This window comes from Chiloscyllium plagiosum, chromosome 9, assembly GCF_004010195.1.
Source record: "Chiloscyllium plagiosum isolate BGI_BamShark_2017 chromosome 9, ASM401019v2, whole genome shotgun sequence".
Lineage (NCBI taxonomy): Eukaryota > Metazoa > Chordata > Chondrichthyes > Orectolobiformes > Hemiscylliidae > Chiloscyllium > Chiloscyllium plagiosum.
This window is the reverse complement of record NC_057718.1, coordinates 38373834-38394402: the sequence shown is the minus strand read 5'-3', so window position 1 is coordinate 38394402 and position 20569 is coordinate 38373834. Positions and strand designations below refer to the sequence as shown.

The 20569-nt window shown below is 40.2% G+C and overlaps 2 protein-coding genes across 9 annotated transcripts in view; both read right to left on the bottom strand.

The window, feature by feature from the left end:
- mrps10 (mitochondrial ribosomal protein S10) overlaps positions 1-2895 on the bottom strand; it is a 22094-nt gene extending 19199 nt beyond the window's left edge. Inside the window, exon 1 of the mRNA XM_043696766.1 lies at positions 2632-2895. Within this exon, the coding sequence (XP_043552701.1) occupies positions 2632-2757 (126 nt within the window). The 5' untranslated portion in view covers positions 2758-2895. The remainder of the gene's footprint in view (positions 1-2631) is intronic.
- A 7533-nt stretch (positions 2896-10428) lies between these two features.
- Positions 10429-20569, bottom strand: part of LOC122552789 (transcriptional-regulating factor 1) — a 290789-nt gene continuing 280648 nt past the window's right edge. For all 8 annotated transcript variants that reach the window (XM_043695723.1, XM_043695728.1, XM_043695722.1 and 5 more), the window contains 3 exons: positions 14714-14884; positions 12055-12257; positions 10429-11881 (listed from right to left, as the gene is read on the bottom strand). In XM_043695723.1, the coding sequence (XP_043551658.1) occupies positions 11572-11881; positions 12055-12257; positions 14714-14884 (684 nt within the window). In that variant the 3' untranslated portion in view covers positions 10429-11571. The remainder of the gene's footprint in view (positions 11882-12054; positions 12258-14713; positions 14885-20569) is intronic.

Below are 20569 nucleotides of genomic sequence, written 5' to 3'. Positions count from 1 at the left end.
TCCCCTTCCCCACCTCACCCCAGTTCCAAACTTCCAGCTCAGCTCTGTCCCCATGACTTGTCCTACCTGCCTACTTTCCTTTCCACCTATCCACTCTACCCTCCTCTCTGACCTATCACCTTCATCCCCACCCCCACTCACCTATTATACACTATGCTACTTTCTCCCCACCCCCATCCTCCTCTCATTTATCTCTCCACCCTTCAGGCACTCTGCCTGTATTCCTGATGAAGGGCTTTTGCCTGAAGCGTCAATTTTACTGCTCTTCAGATGCTGCCTGAACTGCTGTGCTTTTTCCGCACCACTAATCCAGTAACTGAATAGACTCAGTTTACACTTCAGCAGAAGGACCTTAGATGGTGATCGTTCCGCACTGCACCTTGGCTTTAATGCATCCTTCAGCACTTAATGCTGGACCTCGAACATACCAAACTGCAACATTTGCTTGCGGTCAACTCTTTACCCTGGGAGATCAACAAGGTTCAGGCAGAATGAAGACTGTCTTTCACCGAGTTGGTGGTCTTCCAGGCACAGTCAATGCTTGTCTCAGTGCGAGTCCCTGAAAACAGCCCCGTAGAGCACACAGTACTGAATCACAGAACTGCTCTGAGCGAACCTCAACAAAAATCACTGCATGTCTTGCCAGATATTCTTTGCAAAGGCACATTTTAGTAGATGTGTAACAGTTTCTTCACCAGTGCAGTCACATCGAGGACACCGTGCAGTGGTGCACAAAGGCCAAGCATCCATGAAAGATTGTACGGCCAGTGTCCTTCTCACCAACAACCAAGCTACGTTTTGTCTCTGACGGTCTGCTCAGCGATCCACGCGACAGAATCGAACCTCTCCTTTTCCTGCAGGGTCTCGAGGACGCTACGTGCTGACCGCTTCCTGACTGACGAAACACCATCACAGAAACTTCGGGGATTGAGAGGAGGGTGTGCAAAAGAAAAACCAGTCAAACTTTACCTGATACAGCCGGAATAACGATCTGCCCCTGGAAACGGCACGGAGACTACGCAAAATAGTCGCCATCTTGGCTCAAATGCCGCCAACCTCCGGTTCCGGCGGGACTGCTTCCGGATCACCGGCCAACGGTTTATTGTTGATGCAGGGACACTGTGGGCCTGTACTGTGGGGGGTAACTCCCTACCTCTTGCGAGTGCGGTTTATGTTTTGGGCTATTCCACTGTTACACTGAAACATGAGCCCGAAATCATTTTCCTTTTCAATTTCTAATCCCGGACTGGGACTTGAATCAATGGACATTGTGATTTAGAAGCAAATGTGACCTCCACTAACACACCGCCGACAGATCACCGAGAAAAATGTCAATACTCTAAATACTCATTAGAGAAAGAGGCAGACAACGTTTTAAAGTTGATGGACCTATTATTGGAACATGTGAGTTGAAGCTGTAATCGCAAAATACAACAAAAGCAACAACACAATTCAATGCACCGCAGATTCCAGGTCCCTATTTTGCAATTCATTTAAAACTATCATGCTATCCATTGGTATTTTGACTGGCCTTCCACAATCTGATCCTTAACGGAATTGGAAATTGAACCCCTCGCAGCAGTTACTCATTTTTATGGCATTTGCCATTGGGAAACCAGTAACTCATATGATCTGGACCTTGCAACCTTGACTGATGAAGTTAAACACATTGATGATAATGCTGTGTTAACGGAACAGATGCAATTGTTAATAACACGCTCTTATGAAAGGGCGACAGTGGAGATGCACGCGGCTTGTCCTCTAAGAACAAAAATAGAAAACACAAACGATCAGATTATAATCACGGAATCTAAAATTAATAATTGGCCACCTAGGGAAATTCCGTCTCTCGTCTTAGGTTCTATGGGTCCTTTTACAAAGTAACTGATCGTGTAACCGTCTAATCACTCAAACTACACCAAAAACTACATGGACTCAACATTATTTCAAGACCCCTTATAACATGAACTACAGAAAATATCCCCATTTTTACAATGTCTGAAGATCATACTGTCAAAGTTATACTTTATTATGCTTCTTAAGCATACACTTCATTCTCTAAGAAAAGTCCAAATCACAGATAGATAACCTTTACTGTCCAACCCCGTATTTCATGGTGAAAGACAAGCTGTGGATCCTTCCCTCGAGGTAATAGTTGGCAAATCCTCCAGTGTCCTTTAACCCTCAAGACTGGCAGTTTATATCGCAAAATATACTACCTTAAAGTGAGTCAGGGTTGATTTGAAAAGAGGAGGTTTTGTGGGCGGCATAGTGGTTAGCACTGCTGGCTCGCAGCGCCAGAGACCCGGGTCCAATTCCCGTCTCAGGCGACTGACTGTGTGGAGTTTGCACGTTCTCCCCGTGTCTGCGTGGGGTTTCCTCCGGGTGCTCCGGTTTCCTCCCACAGTCCAAAGATGTGCAGGTCAGGTGAATTGGCCATGCTAAATTGCCCGTAGTGTTAGGTAAGGGGTAAATGTAGGGGTATGGGTGGGTTACGCTTCGGCGGGTCGGTGTGGACTTGTTGGGCCGAAGGGCCTGTTTCCACACTGTAAAGTAATCTAATCTAAAAATCTAATCTAATGTCGCAGTATATATAAAGGAGTCAGTTATTGGAATAAAGAGGGACAATACCTTAGAAGGCTCCTCAGTTGAGGCCATATGGGTCGAACATAAAAACAGGACAGATTCAGCTGAGGTGGTGACGTAGTTGTAAACAGTCGGGAAGGAGTTGTCCTGGGAAACCACATGCATTGTCATGGCTACAGGTTAAACATAAGCAAGGAAGCCTCCTGCTGATGACTGTGAACCACCCACTCTAAGCTGATTAATCCCATTCCTCCATGCTAAACAGCACTTGGAACACAGTGAGAACTGCAGATGCAGATCAGAGTCAAAGAGTGTGGTGCTGGAAAAATACAGCTGGTCAGACAGCATCTGACGAGCAGGAGAGTTGACATGTCAGGCATAAACCCTTCATCAGGAATGAGGCTTATAGGCCAAGGGGACTGTGAGATAAATGAGGGGGGAAGGTTGCTGGGAAAGTGATAGATGAAAGTGGGGCTGAAAGTGATTCCTTCCCACTTATCTGCTTCTTGAATGGTTCGACCTGTCACAGCACGGCAGCTCAGTGGTTAGCACTGCTACCTCACAGCACCAGGGACCTGAATTCAATTCCAGTCTTGGGCAACTGCCTGTGGAGTTTGTACATTCTCCCTGTGTCTGCGTGGGTTTCCTCCAGGTGCTCCGATTTCCTCCCACAGTCCAAAGATGTGCAGCCAGTTGAATTGGTTATGCTAAATTGCCCATAGTGTTCAGTGCATTAGTCAGAGGGAGGTGGGTCACTCTTTGGAGGGTCAGTGTGGACCTGTTGGGCCAAACGGCCTGTTTCCACACTGCAAAGAATCTAATCTGTCCATCTTCCTTCCCAACTATCTGCTTCCTGAACAGTCCTACCTGTACACCTGCCTTCCCACCTATCTTCTCCAACCTATCGCATTCTCAACACCTTCCTCCTGACCCAACCACCCCCCCGCCCCCATTTATCTCTCAGCCCCCATGGGCCATAAGCCTCATTCCTGAGGAACAGCTTATACTCTAAACGTCAATTCTTCTGCTCTTAGATGCTGCCTGATCGGCTGTGCTTTTCCAGCACCACACTCAACCCCTTGGCAAGCTAGTTTAAAGCTACCCCAATAGTACCAGCACATCTCCATATGAGGATATCAGTCCCAGTACAGAGATGTTCCCACTAGGAGGAGAGACTAGGATCCAAGAGCACAGCCTCAGAGTGAAGGAAAAAACTGTTTAAAATTGAGTTGAGGAGAGATTTCTTCAGCCAGAGAGTGGTTAATCTGTGGAACTCATTGTTACAGAGGGCTGTGGAGGCCGTCATTCAGTATTTAAGACAAAAGTAGATAGATTCTTGATTGCGAAGGGATCGAGGGTTACAGGGAGAAGGCAGGAGAATAGGGTTGAGAAACATATCAGCCGTGATTGAATGGTGGAGCAAATTCAATAAGCTGAAAGACCTAATTATGCTCCTATGTCTTATGGTGTTATTGTTAAGGTGTTAGCTTGTATGTGTACCATGAACCCCAGAATAACTCCTAATGCTTTAGAAATTTTATGGTTCTATTCCTACACCAGATCTCCAGCCACCTGTTAAACTGATCAGTCCTTCTGTTCTTAAGCTCACAAGTGCATTCCACTAGCAGTGATCCTCAGATTACTACACGTGAGGTCCTGCATTTCCTTCCTAACTCCTTAAAATATTCTTTCAGGATCTCATTCCTTTCTACCTATTAAGTTGGTACCACTGTGGAGTCTGACTTCTGACTGATTGTGCCTCCCTCAGAAGAATGACTTGCACCCACTCATACCAGGAAGGCAATAGCCCGTCTCAAAATCACTTTTAATCCTACAGAAATGCTCATCTGATCCCCTGACAATGGAATCCCATATCACTACTGCCCTTCCATTCTTCTTTCTCCTCGTCCCCCATGGTACTATGGACCTGGCTCTGACTGCACTCCCTCAGGAACCAATTGCCTCACCAGTTTCCAGAATAGGAACCAGGATAGACTGATGGCACTCCTGTCATACCTGCCTTGTTTTCTTAAAAGGCCTGGTGGACATTGATTCCCTGTCTGCATGCCCACTTCTGATCTGCAGTGCGACCACCTCCCTGGATGTTATTCAGATAGTTCTTTGCATGTGAGTGTATAACAGGAACTCTTGCTGCTGTTGAGGTTCTGAAACCCAGAGCTCAAGCTTGTGCAGCCACATTTGGCTATGCCAATGGTATGTCCAGAATTTCACATTTACTACTGGATCTCGCTGGCCTGCCATCCCATTAATCTAAGTACCACTTGTTAACTTGAGGATGTGTAAAATTTACTGGTGACTACTCAGTCTACCCTTATTTTCCTTTGGTTTATTATTTTGTTTTACTTTGGCTGGATGAAAGTCTATTTTCCCATTTGATACTGTTCCTTATTGAAACCCAAATAGTTACCACTTCTTTATTAATAATATGGCTTTCAAACTTTAAACAATTTAAGTTCACACTCCTAACAGCAACTTCTCACCAACCAAAGCACTTACAATTTTGCTATGATGTCACTCCTGGATTTTTGTGCACACTTGGGTCAAATGCCAAATATTTCTGACTGGATGAGTCTCATGCAGGTCCAACTATCTCCGCTCCCTGAAGATGAGTGAAGGTCCCAAGCATTGTCCTTTCTTTATCTGTATTTCTGGCTGACAATGGTTGCAAACACTTCAGCTTTGTCTTTCACTGGGTTCTGCCATCATTGTGGATGGGGATGTTTGAGAAGCTCCATCCACCTTCTGTAAATTAATTGTCTACCATCATTCACAACTGAATGTGGAAGGATTGTTGAGACATGATCTGATCTGTTGATTGTCTTGCTTTGCTCTACCTATTGCATGCTGCTGAGTTTGCATGTAGCTCTGAGTTCACCTGTCATATAATTGTTTGAAATATTTAGTGCTCTCTGACATAACTTATTGAAGTAGGATTTGTTTTTTGTTTCAATGGTAATGCTAGAGTGAGGCTTTGCTGGGTCATAAGTGTATCATTTGTGGTGAATATAAATCTGTTGTTGCTTATGGTTCACAAGGTCTTCTGCATGCCCAGTTCTGAGCTGGTAGGTCTACATCCCATTTAGCACAGTGGTATATCACGCAACACATTTTATATCATTAGTGTAAAGACGAGGCTTTGGCTCCATTACAGCTACGAAATGGCTAATTTCACTATTTCTATGATAGTTAGAAGCACCTGTAACAGGTAACTCACACAGACTTAGGCAGTGTTTTTTCCACCTTCGTACTGGTTCTCTCACTACCTGATATAGACCCAGTCAGGTAGATTAATCCTTCAGGGTTTGATCAATTCAGCGATAGTGGTATTGAGCCACTCTTGGTAAGAAACACTGATGTCTGCCCTTCCTACCCTCATGTACTTCTTCCAACTGGCATTTAATGCAGAGAACCAGAACAATACAGTAATTTCATTATTATTGAGCCTAGTTTTTTTAAATTCCAGATTTATCTCTTGGATTAATCTCTTTATTGAAGAAAACTTGACTGTGTGCTAATGTTCCTGTGAAATTCCTTGGGAGGTTTTATTCCCAAGATATTATTTAAATGAAAGAATTAGAATTAGAATCCCTACAGTGTAGAAGCAGGCCCTTCGGCCCAACAAATCCACACACATCCCTGAAACACTGTGGACAATTTAGCATGGCCAATTCACCTAATTTGCACATCTTTGGTCTGTGGGAGGAAACCGGAGCACCCAGAGGAAACCCTCATAGCGATGGGCAGAATATGCAAACGCCACACAGTCACCCGAGGCTGGATTTGAACCCGGGTTCCTGGCGCTGTGAGGCAGCAGCACTAACTACTGAGCCACCGTGCCACTTGGTATTAGCATTGCTCTTTTAAAACAATAAAAATGTTTGAAATGCAATTATGATTAGATACAGAAATAGAATATCCAATAAATTACAGAACTATACTGATAATAGTGAAAATAAGGTAGACAGTATGTCAAAAATATTGTACTGATTTATACTGGGACAAAGTAAGGACTACAGGAGATCAAAGTTGAAAAGTGTGGTGCTGGAAAAGCAGCACAGCTGGTCACGTAGCATGTGAGGAGTAGGAGAGTCAACGTTTCTGGCATAAGCCTTTCATCAGGAATGAGGCTTGTGGGCCAAGGGGGCTAACAGATAAATTGGTGGGGGGAGAGGTAACTGGGAATGCGATAGGAAGATGAAGGTGGGGTTGAAAGTGACAGGTTGGAGAGGAGGGTGGAGCAGAATAGTGGGAAGGAAGATGGACAGGTAGGACCGTTCAAGAGAGTGGTGGTGAGATGGGAGGTTGGGCCTGGGATAAAGTGGGCAAGGAGAAATGGGGAAACTGGTGAAATCCACATCAATCCCATGTAGTTGAAGTGTCCCAAGACTGAAGGTGAGGCATTCTTTCTCCAGTTATACGGGTTTGAAAAAATGCTGAACATTAATTTAGAGAACAATTTGTCAAAATGCTATCAGAAATGTTAAAATTGAAGCATTTTGTTTGTTCATTAAGAAGAAAAGCATTTGTATTGTTAAAGCGAAGCTTCCTACTAGAGTAAACTATCATTGTTGAGCACTTAGAAATCAGATACAGCAAAGACTCAGGATATAGCTCTCTGCTATTTGTCCATTGAACTTGTCAGAACTGTATTTACATCTAACGTTAAAGTTGTTAAAAGTATACCAAATTTAATACTGCTGGCAATGGCTGAGTGACGCACATAAAGTTCTTAAAGCACCATGGTGATAGCAATCTATGCTCTCACGGAATCTACAGAAGGTCAAATAACCCACAATGTTAATGCAAATAGTTTTTAAATAACCATGAATTCACAAATAATCATTTAGCTCTCCAATTCGGATTACAAACATTATTGATCCACAATTGTTTCCAATTCAAAATTCCTATCTACTCCAATCATTTTATTCCCCCGCCAAACAAAAATCTAACTACCTCTGTCTTAAAAGTTTTAACGATTCCACTTCTTGCAGAGCGAAATGCTTATGATATACATGTGACTTTAAAGACACAGCTGCAGAATAACGGAAGATGTGAACTGAACTTCTAAGGTATTCATTATGTGGAAAGGTCAGACGAAAAGGGAAATGAAGTGAGATAGCATTGTTAATAAAGGAGGTTTCAGTGCAACACTAAGGAAGGATAGTGGCTCAAAAAAATCATAATGTAGAATCTGTATGGGGGAAGATGAGAAACACTAAGGGGCAAAAAACATTGTCGGGTTTGCCTAAAGGCCCCCAGTGAACCGTGGAGATGTAAGGGAAGGAATTAAACAAGAAATCAGAGATGCGTACTGTACAACTGTAATCATGGGTGACTTTAGTTTACATATAGATTGGACAATCCAAACTACAAATGATATTATGGAGGAGTATTTCCTGAAGTGTGTACATGATGACTTTGTAGACCAATATGGAGGAACCAGAGAACAAGAGATTCTAGACTGGTACTGTGCAATGAGAAACGACTGTAACAATCTTGTTGGGATTCCTTAGGGAAGAGCGACTATAAGATGAAGAGTCAGTAATTGAATCCAAAACTAAGATTCTAACTCGAAGGGCATGAGATCTGAATGGATTGGGGAACCTTACCAGAGGGTTTGATGTTGGAGAAATCTCCTTTCATCCTTCTAAACTCAAGTGAATACATGCTCAGTAGAACCAATTTCTTCTTGTATGACAGTCCTGTCACACCGGTATGGTAGCTAGGCAATGGTTCATATTGAAAGAATATTTGCATAAATTAACAAGATTAGTAAAGACAAACGTTGCTGCCTTACAGCCAGAAGTTATGGAAATTATGATAGGGAACAAAGATTTGGCAGAAATATTTTGGTTCTGTCTTCATAAAAGACGATAGAGTTAACTTTCCAGACATGAGGAAACCAAGGATCTGGTGAGAGAGTCGAATTGAAGATAATCAATACTAGTAAGAAAAAATTGTCTTAGAAATTAATGGGGTTAAATTCTGACAAATCACCAAGACCTAATAATCTACATCCCAGAATAACAAATGAAGTAGCCTTAGAAATATTGGATGCGTTGGTGGTCATCTTTCAAAATTCAATAGACTCTGGAGCTATTCCTCCAGATTTGACGGTGTCAAACATAGTCCCACTATTTAAAAAATAGGGAGAGAAAAAGATAATTACAGACCAGTTGGCCTAACATACGTAGTGGGGAAATACCTAGAGTCTATTATAAAAGATGTGATAACATTCACAGGATTGGACAAAGCCAGTATGGATACATAAAAGGAAAATCTTGCTCAACAAATCTACTGGAGATTTTGAGGACGTTACAAGGAGAATGGATATGGAGAACCAGTAGATATAGTGTATTTGGAGTTTTAGACGCCTTCTGAAAACCCAAATACACCATATCCACTGGTTCTCCCATATCTATTCTCCCAGTAATGTCCTCAAAATCTCCAGTAGATTCATTGAGCATGATTTTTGATAAGATCCCTCATTAAAGATGAGTGGGCAAACTTAAAGCACATGGGACAGGGGTAATATATTAGCATGGATCAAGAATTGGTTAACAAGTAGGAAACAGTTGGAAAATATAGTCAGTGCTTGGGGCTCCAGCTATTCATAATAGATATAAATGACTTGGATGAGGAATCAAATGTAGTCATAATTAATTTTTTTTTGGGTGGCCAAATGTAGTAAATAGTGTCCCAGCAATCAGTTTTGTGGCCTCAATAATTTATAATTTTTGGATGAAGGGACCAAACCAAATTTGCTGATGACTCAAAGGTTGGTAAGCACATTAATTTGTGAAGAGGACATTACTCACTTGTAACCCTTTGAAGCCCCTATAAGTAGATAAAGATCTGATAAATGGATTATAAATATAGAAAAATGTAAAAATATTCACTTTGGAAGAATAAAACACCATATTATCCAAATATGAAGAAGTCTCAAAGCTCTGTGACACAGAGGAATCTGGGTGTCCTAGGCATACATTTCAAAGGTTAGTATGCTAGTACAGCAAGTAATTAGAAAACCAAATTGAAAATTATCATTTAATTGCAGGGGAATTGTATCCTCAAGTAAGGAGGTTATACTTAGCTCTACAGATCATAAAGTGTACATACACACATATATAGCCACATATATATGTGTCATGCTGTGTCCAGCATTAGTCTCCTTATTCAAGGATGGATAAATGCATTAGAAACTATTCAGAGTAGGCTTTCTACTCCAATATCTGGAATGGGATGGTTATCTCAAGGAAAAGTTGGACAGGTTAGGCTTATATCTGCAGTTAGAAAAGTAACAGATGACATGGTTTAAACACAAGATCCTTAACAAGATGTCTGTAGAAAGGATATTTGTGTGAGAATCTCTTGATAATAGGACATTAATTTAAAACAGAGACAAGACAATATTGTTTCATTATAAAATACTAAATGTCTTTTGAATGTTCTTGTTCAAAGGCAGTGGAAACAAAGTCATGGAATACTTTGAAGGCAGAGGTAAATAAATTCCTGAAAAGCAAGTGAAAGGTTGTCAAGGATAGGTGGAAATGTGGAGTAATCAAATTAACCATGATCTTACTGAATAGTAGAGCAAGCTTGAGGATCCAAATGGCCCAAACTTGCTCCTAATACACATGTTCACATGCAAAGTTATAGAAGAAATACTTAAAACGTCTGGCATCAGGGGCCGTTGGAATTATCAGTCTGATAATTCCCTGTCTTAGGGTAAGACCTTGAAACATTATACATTAATATGATATAATCTAATTTGATTTAGAAACAATCAATAGTTTGCAAGCAGATTCTTGCATAATGGAATTCTTTTCAAAATAACTTTTATTAAATGAACTCTAGAGGGCAGAGAAATTAAAAAAAAATCACTTTCTTGGATTAGTTTAATAGGGAAAAAAAATCCGTCAGTGTAAATCCCATCACATTTTTGTTAAAAGTAAACTTGGGTACATAGTCAAGCACAATAATCTTGTGACAGCATATATTAAATTCACAAGAAAATACTGCTCATTTTAAAGATGCCACTTTTGTTAAAAAAAACATAATCTTCCCAAGAACATGGCACAGAAATCTTCCTAAAGACTTGTCTTTTTTTACCCAATATACAACAAAAGCATTGCACAAAGTGACTCATTCACTGGTCTATACATAGTGCTTAAGTTATAATGTGACAAAGTCACTGCATTTAATTATAGCAGAAATAAGATAATGTACGAAAAGGGTTCCATACACTCTTGAAGGAAAACACTTAACAGTGCAATTTAAAAAAAAATAAATTACATAATGGAGTAAAAGGCATGCAATCTGGCCACTATCAGTACCCCAAAATTAATAAAATAAAGCTTTCATAAATCTGTACAACATTGTATAACAGAAGATAGCCCCTGTGAAAGATCTTCATTCTTAGGCATTTGGACTTTTTTTTTCTTTCAAAAATATTTTGCTTTTCTAATAGAGTTTTGGAATATAAAGTATTTACACCCTACCTGCTGAATAACAAAAAACAGCAGTTAAATAAATCCATAAACAAATCAGATTTTACCATTTAAAATATATATAATTTTGAACCTTATTTACAGCTTTTTTGTTTCATTCTATAGCAAAGTAGACAATTCAATTTCTGAAACTTAAACTGAAGACAAATCTTTCTCTTTAGCAAAAAACCCGTTTGGTTTCAATGCTTTGAAATAACTTTTAACAAGCAGCTGAGGGAAAAGTAAAAGTCCAGAAGTCTTTGTGAGGTCTATGTAATGGTATGAAAAACCATTCATGGTATGAATGACAGAGGCAATTCAAGATCAGTGTTAATTATGTACAACTCACCTGGATTTTTTTTGCATACTGCATTTGAACTAGCCTTAGGACTAGCTGTTGACTTAGAAAAAGTAACTAGTTTGTTCAATTAATTCTAATTGAGATTTATATTTTACGTAGAATAATAAAAAAAGTTTACAAGTCATCATCCTGGAGAAATTCTCCATCGTCTCCATCTAAAAGTAAGTCTGTATCCATGACATCTGATTCCTCCATCACATCTTCCAAATCCTGAATAATGTCATTATCCTCCAAATCCACGTGTCGCTTAACCATACTCATGTGATCTGGATGAAGTAACACAGGTGCTACTGGTGTAGCAGGTTGGGCTATAGTTGCTATTTCACCAACTTCAAGAGCTTTCTGAGCCTTTTGTCGTTGCTGTTCCTCCTGCTGTCTGTGCGTTTTCATGTGAGCATTTCTACTTTTAATCTTGTAGAACATCCTGAAATATTGAACTGACACTTAAAACCATGTATTCTCAGCAAATTACAAGAAAGCAATAGTGGTCCGCATTTCTGAATGAAGCCCAGATAAAGTAAAATGAAACTTTGTAAAACAAGCAGCTAATTAAAAAATGCAGGCAATTTAGAGAGAAACAAGTGTCATTTAACTTACTTTCCACATTCCTTGCAAGGGAAAATTGTAGCAGCATCTATTTCACCACTTGTTGTATTGTGTGCAGGGGAGTTCTTCACAGAGGTGTAACCAGACTGAAGTCCTCCCATTTTATGTTTAGCTGCAGAAGTCAGTTTTGGAGTTTGGCTTGAGCCACCATGGATACGTGCATGGCCGTTTAAAGCCTGCCTGGAGCTGAATATCTTAAAGGGAAGGTGAAAAGAAGAGACTGGTTATACTCTTTTAGTCACCATACCGTCCAAGTCAATTCAAAAATACAAAAAAACTTCAGTACAACTTTAATATAAAATCTATACATTACAGGTTTATTGGGGAACCACAGTTATAAACGACATGGAGTGACAAAGGGAAAAATGATTAGAAACGCAAAAAATAAAGAATGGCCTAATAACGATATTAAATGTTTATGCTACTATATACTGTATGTACAATTTTAAATGAGGACAAACTTTGTCTAAAATTTTGTCTATTCCAGGATAGAAAACATATTCAGTGAAGTGAGATGTTTTTCAAATATAAAACCAAATAAAGTCTGCAGTTTATGTTTACAGAATGTCCCAAATGTTCCTCAGAAATAGTGCTCCAATATAGTAAAATTTATAATAAAAATACTTGCAATATTTATAGAGCACTGTTGAATGTTTTCAAAGAACAAATAATTTTTAGATTTCAATGACTTGAGTCCATTCCAACTCAGTGCTGATAAACTGCAAAACTGGTGTGGTAATTTCCGCATATTATAAGCAACAAATATATGCCAGATAATTATGCTTATCTGCTGATCTGCCAATTCACTTGCAGGTAACACATAAATCCCCCACACGTGGCAGTGCTGCTTTAAGGAGATGTACCATTGCCTCTGTAGTGTGTAGTACAAGTTAAAAAAATCTGTTCTTTTCAGAGCATGCTATTTCCCATTGAAGCATGACATACTAATACTCAGACAGCATTCAAATGCAGAGCACTGTATTAAGCTATTTGTTGTCTGAAACTAAACACTGTTGCATTAACTGAAATGTTTTCTGATTTTCTCATGAGATTTTACTGTTGGTACTTATGATCTGACCAGCAGATGGTATCATGTTCCATTTCCCCAAGATTGTACAAAGTGTTGCAAAAAAGTGATGATGTATTTGAAAGGTATTTTCTCAGCACAAAGGAATATAACCTCAGTGTTAAATTATTCAGATGTGCAAAACCAATCTCATCATGAATTCTAACTAACTATTTTATGCAAATTTAGCATCAGTCAGTAAATGGGGCAGGTATTCACATTTAGAGTCGGAAGTTTTGTACTGATGGTTTTGCACTGGGTTGCATGTCCTGATTGACACCATTGAGAGGAGTATCTCCTACTCCCTGACCCTTCCTGGTCACTAACTCTCCTCCTTATGGATTATTTACACAACTGTATAACTTGAAGCTACTGTCACTCTCAGCTTGAAGCTGTACAGGTAGCTTTCTGCTTCTGACCACTCATCCTCATGAGAGGTGACCGGTGAAATGATGAATGGGAGGTAACTAGAAACAGTTAGCATTTTTGAGAAGCAAATGAAAACTATTAAATATTTCATTTACAAATCAAATAATTTAACACACTTTTTAAACAGAGTATAGTTTTCTAATATTTTTCTGATATTCAACACAATACTCCAGATGGGGCCAACCTGGCATTTTATATAGGATGTAGTATAACATGCTGGTTTTGTACTCTGCACCTTTATTTATGAAGACCTGTATCATATGTTTTATTAATTGTTTTGCTAACCTGTCCTATCACTTGCAAAAACAGACTGACTAAAACTTCCAGGATTCTTTGTTCTTGCATCCTTTTTAAAGTTAGCACATTTAGCACAGCATGTATTTTTTCCTCCTCATTCTTCCTACAATAATGTGCCTCACCTTTTTTGTACTGAAATACATCTGTTAAATATTCATTCATTCCACCAAACTACCTATCTTCTTGCAGTGATTTGTCTTTGTTAGTGCTTATTTACAAGTTAATACATTTCACTAACTAGTATCTGGAATACTATACCTTGGGGAATGCCACTGTATACTTTCCTTCAGTCTGAATAACAGACATTTACCAAAGCCACTTTCGAACCCTGAGCTAACGTTGTATCCATTCTTTTAATACCCCTATTATCCCCGGGCTTCAATTTTGCTAATGAGCCTAACGTGTTACTTTATCAAACACCTTTTCAATTTTTACAACAACTGATTGTCATCATTCATCCTCCTTGATAGCTTAGCAAAAAAACTCAATCGAGTTTGTCAAACATATTTACCCCTCAGCAAATCCCCACTGGATCTTCTTTACTCGTCCAATTTTGTCCAAGTAGTTGTTTATTTTAACCATCCAATCCATACATGATGAAAAGACAAGATAAGCATTTTGAACATTCATTTTTCTGCCAGCTTTAGAAATCATTAGGGCTTAATTCTTCAAGGAGGAGTGTAAAATACTTTCTAATGTGTATGGATGGGGAAAATGGGTCATGTCCTGAATTCCCCAAAAAGGTGTGTAGGGACAGCCAAAATGTTTGGGAACCTCTGATATAAATTGTGCTAAAGGTATAATTTTTGAGGCCTGCATTCTGTTCAGCAAACCTTGAAGCCAATAATTGATACTTACTGCACCACAATTTGGCATTTCACACATAACTGTGGGGCCCTGAACACCTGGCTGCTCCACAGTCGTCATCTGTAGTGGCAAAGGAGACTTTTCTACCTCCGTATTATCATCATGATTTGATTTCCTATCTTCTTCCTCTTCATCCTCTAATTCTTCATCTTGATCACTAAACTATAGAAGAAAGTCAAAATAAGTCACAGAGAAAAAAAAGTATTCCACAAGCATATTATACCATAATTCCAAAGTTTGAGAGACTGAATTGCATGAAATCATTAATTTATATCTTGTTCACTATAATGGTGTTTGCACAGCAACATATATCCCTTTGATAAACAATACAAAGAGTGTTGACCATTAAGTAATTCACTTGAGTAGAATTTTTAGGACTTTCCTTATCCATTTTCACTTCAAGCCACCTTCAAAGTAGTTGGCACCACACACACTAGTCAATTGAGTGAGGCATTTGAATGTTGTCAGTGCCTATGGACCTGTATCTCAGCGTGGGTGGCACAGTCTGTGTGGAGTTTGCACATTCTCCCTGTGTCTGCGTGGGTTTCCTCCGGGTGCTCCGATTTCCTCCCACAGTCCAAAAATGTGCCGGTCAGGTGAATTGGCCATGCTAAATTGCCCATAGTGTTAGGTGAAGGGGTAAATGTAGGGGAATGGGTCTGGGTGGGTTGCGCTTTGACGGGTTGGTGTGGACTTGTTAGACCGAAAGGCCTGTTTCCACACTGTAAGTAATCTAATCTAATCTAAAATCTAAAAAGCTCGGAAGTCTGGGTTCAAGTTCCAGTTGCTCCAGACATGTATAATAACATCTCTTACCAGGTTGATTAGAAACTATCTGCATCTCAATACCATTTGAACTAAGAGGTCTGAGTTCAAGTCCCACCTGCTCCAGAGATGTGTAATAGGATCTCTGAATAGGTTGATTAGCAAGAGGGAGTACTTTCAGATAGGTAGTAAAGTATAACTTGAAACCACACAGTTCTCTCAATTAGTTCAAATGATAGTTTTCAGCTGTTTCCAATTGGTCACTGATTGCATAATTAATCTATTTGTTTACGTTCATTCATCTTAAGCACATAACCTAACCATTGATTTCACGGCAAATGCTTGGTAGATTTTCTTTCATTTATTTTAGTTGATGTCAATATTTATATTTGTGTGGCTTTAAATCTGTAGGTAAGACTGTCATGTAAGTTGCTGGAAATGCTGTAGGGAAGGGTGTCAAGCCTTGCTCCTGATTCTCATCTAAAAGAAACCTTTCATCCGCACATATACAGGTTCATAGAACCTTTATGGCACAGAAGGAAACCAGCCCTAGTACCTTGATTAGTTGTTTGAAAAAGAAATATCTAATCTTTCTTTTCTTCTCTCCCCTTCTCTCTGCAACTCTGCATTTTTTTTGCAAATGTATGCCCCATTGCCTTTTGCTTTATTATTCTAACAGTTTCCAAAATCTTTTCAGAGTGCATTCCAGATCTTAACGGCAGTGTGAAAAAAATACTATTCATTTCCGGTCTACTTCTTGTGTCAATTACTCAAGCAATTTAACAGAGGTCAAAAATTAGAAAGTTCAGCTCTTGGGAATTACTTGAAATTATTAGTCTCTTCATGTGAAACTGGGTGCTGCTGAAGCATTACATGAACCATAACTCCACTAGGAATCTAAAGCAACAGAAAATGTCAAAATACCAAATGGCAAGATAAACAGCTAAGCAACCTCTCAAGAGCATAAGAACTAGGAGCAGGAATAGGAAATTCAGTCCTTTGAGCCTGCTCCACTATTAAACACCATCGTAGTTGATCTCATCTTAGCTTCAACACCACTTCCTTGTCCATTCCCCATAACACTTCACCCCATTACTAATGAAAAGTCTATATACTTCTGTCTTAAATTTACTCAATGTCACAGGATCTACTGCATTCTGGAGTACTAAATTCCACAGTTTCACGACCCTTTGAGAGAAGCAATTTTTCCTCATCTGGTTTGAATCTATTATCCCTTGTCTGAAAACAATGGCTTCTAATTCTAGATTGACCAGTGAGGAAATATTCAATCTATCTCTAATTTGCCTTAGCATCTTAGACACCTCAACTAGATCTTCTCATGTAGATAAGTTGGTTAAGGCGACATATGGGGTACTTGTCTTTAATAGTCAAGACACTGAATATAAGATCAAGGAAGACGCAATGGAGCTGTATGTAATGTTAGTTAGACCTCAGCTGAAGCAATGTGTGTAGTTCAGGTTGCTAAACTAAAGGAAGGATGTGATTGCATGAGAGAGTACAGAAGAGATTCATGAGGATGTTGCCTGTGCTGAAGCCATTCAGCTAAGGGAGATTAGACAGACTGGTTTTATTTTCCTTAGAGCAGACAAGGCTACCAAGAGATCTGATTGAAGTGTGTACAAATTTCTGAGGGGCATAGACAGGCAAAATGGGGGGCAATACCCAGGGGTCACAGTTTTAAGGTGAGGAGTTGGAGGTTGAGAGGGGATTTGAGGAGATCTTTGTCACCTAGTGGATTGGAGATCTTTGGAATTCACTACAAGAAAGAGTGTTAGAGGTGGGAACTATTCAGATGATCACATAAAACACTGCAGCATACAAGGCTACAGGTCAAGTGCTGGAAAGTGGAATTCAAATAGATTGATGTTTAATGACCAGTGCGGAAACAATGGAATGCAGAGCCTCTTTCTGTACTGTAAACTTTCTACGACTCTAGTCTAACAATTTCAGATAGAGTCATAGAGATGTACAGCATGGCAACAGACCCTTTGGTCCAACCCGTCCATGCCAACCAGATATCCCAACCCAATCTAGTCCCACATGCCAGCACCCAGCCCAAATCCCTCCAAACCCTTCCTATTCATATACCCATCCAAATGCCTCTGAAATGTTGCAATTGTAGCAGCCTCCACCACATCCTCTGGCAGCTCATTCCATACACGTACCACTCTCTGTGTGAAAAAGTTGCCCCTTAGGTCTCTTTTATATCTTTCCCCTCTCACCCTAAACCTATGCCCCCTAGTTCTGGACTCCCCGACCCCAGGGAAAAGACTTTGCCTATTTACCCTATCCATGCCCCTCATAATTTTGAAAACCTCTTTAAGGTCACCCCTCAGCCTCTGACACTCCAGGGAAAACAGCCCCAGCCTGTTCAGCTTCTCCCTATACCTCAAATCCTCCAACCCTGGCAACATCCTTGTAAATCTTTTCCGAACCCTTTCAAGTTTCACAACATCTTTCCGATAGGAAGGAGACCAGAATTGCACGCAATATTCTAACAGTGGCCTAACCAATTTCCTGTATAGCCGCAACATGACCTCCCAACGCCTGTACTCAATACTCTGACCAATAAAGGAATGCATACCAAACACCGCCTTCACTATCCATGAACCTGCACTCCAAGATCTCTTTATTCAGCAACACTCCCTAGGACCTTACCATTAAGTGTATAAGTCCTGCTAAGGTTTGCTTTCCCAAAATGAAGCACCTTGCATTTATCGGAATTAAACTCCATCTGCCACTTCTCAGCCCATTGGCCCATCTGGTCCAGATCCTGTTGTAATCTGAGGTAACCCTCTTCGCTGTCCAGTACACCTCCGATTTTGGTGTTATCTGCAAACTTACTAACTGTATCTCTTATGCTCGCATCCAAATCATTTACGTAAATGACAAAAAGTAGAGGACCCAGCACCGATCCTTGTGGCACTCCACTGGTCACAGGCCTCCAGTCTGAAAAACAACCCTCCATCACCACCCTCTGTCTTCTACCTTTGAGTCAGTTCTGTATCCAAATGGCTAGTTCTCCCTGTATTCTGTGAGATCTAACCTTGCTAATCAGTCTCCCACGGGGAACTTTGCCGAACGCCTGAAGTCCATATACATCACATCTACCGCTCTGCCATCATCAATCCTCTTTGTTACTTCCTCAAAAAAACTCAATCAGACATAATTGTGTCAGTGAAATGGTTTATAATTCAAGCATTGCTGAAAAAAAACGAAGCTTCTTGTCTTGCCCTTTGAAATTTATACCCCATTCCCTTTTGCAAATTACTATTCTATCAGCTTCTAAAACCTTTTCAAAGAGTGCTTTCCAGATCTTAAAGATAGTGTGGAAAAAAAACTCTTTTACTCTCTGGTTCTTCTGTTATCAGGACATTCACAAGAATGCCTGAAACGTCGATTCTCCTGCTCCTTGGATGCTGCCTGACCTGCTGCGCTTTTCCAGCAACACATTTTTCAGTTCATTCACAAAAATACCAACGTAAAGGGAAGCAAAAGTTTGACGTCCCACCTTGACAGTGGTTTTCTTCTGAATGTTCTGATGAGTATAAGAAGAAAAGCTTCAACAAATCACTTCCTTTTTCATCAATACTCATTCTCATGATAAAGAATAGTAGTAAGAGACTGAGAAATTTCTTCATTCAGGATTATGAATTGTATAATTCCCTATAGGTGGGCTGTGGGTCACCAATGAGTCTACTCAAGGGTAAGACAGATAGATATTTCATCCCTCAAGGAATCAAAGGGTTGACACTGAGAGGTTGTTTTCCCCTTGTGAGAGTGTCTAGGATCAGAGAGCATAATCTCAGAATAAGGTTTACTGTTATAAAATCAGACAAACTATCACTTAAATAGGCATGGACGAGTCAGGGTTAGTCAGCACGGCTTTGTTATTCAAGTGAATTCTGTGAGGAAGTAGCAAGGAGGGTCAATGAGGATAGTGCAGTGGATATTGTCTACATGGATTTTAGTAAGGAATTTGACAAAGTCTGACATGGGAGACTGGTCAAAAAAGTAAAACCCACAACATACAGGGCAATGTGTTGAATTGGATCCACAGTTGGTTTAGTAACAGAAAGCAAAGGGTTTGCTGGCCTTATGAATGGAAAACTGTTTCACGTGATGTTCTGCAGAACTCAATGTGGGAAACCCCTGCTATTTGTTTTATAAATTAATGACTTGGACTTGAACATGGGGACATAACCTATGCAGACATGGGAAGAACATGCAAACCCCACACAGATAGTCAACCATGGATGGAATCAAACCAGGGTCCCTGGCACTGTATGGCAGCTGTCCAAATCACTGAACCACCATGCTGCTCGGTGATGTTGCCAGACCTGGAGAATCGTAGCTATGGGGAGAGATTGGAGAGGTTGGGTTGTTTTTCTTGGAAGAGAGAAGGCTGAGGGGTGACAGGTTTGAAGTATATAAAGTTGTGAGGGGTTGAGATAGAAGACACAGGAGTAATCTGTCTCTCTTAGAGAGTTCAAAAGCAGAATGGTGTGTTGTTTCCCTGGTGCCAGGATCAAGGATGTCTCAGAGAGGGTGCAGAATGTTCTCACAGGGGAGAGGGGCTAGCAAGAGGTCACTTTGGAACCAATGATATAGGAAGGGAAAAGGTTGAGATTCTGAAGGGAGATTACAGAGAGTTAGGCAGAAATTTAAAAAGGAGGTCCTCAAGGGTAGCAATATCTGGATTACTCCCAGTGCTATGAGCTAGTGAGGGCAGGAATAGGAGGATAGAACAGATGAATGCATGGCTGAGGAGCTGGTGTATGGGAGAAGGATTCACATTTTTGGAACATTGGAATCTCTTTTGGGGTAGAAGTGACCTGTACAAGAAGGACAGATTACACCTAATTTGGAAAGGGGACTAATATACTGGCAGGGAAATTTGCTACAACTGCTTGAGAGGATTTAAGCTAGTAAGGTGAGGAGGTGGGACCCAGGGAGCTGGGGAGGAAAGAGATCAATCTGAGACAGGTACAGTTGAGAACAGAAGCGAGTCAAACAGTCAGGGCAGGCTGGGACAAGGTAGGACTAATAAATTAAACTGCA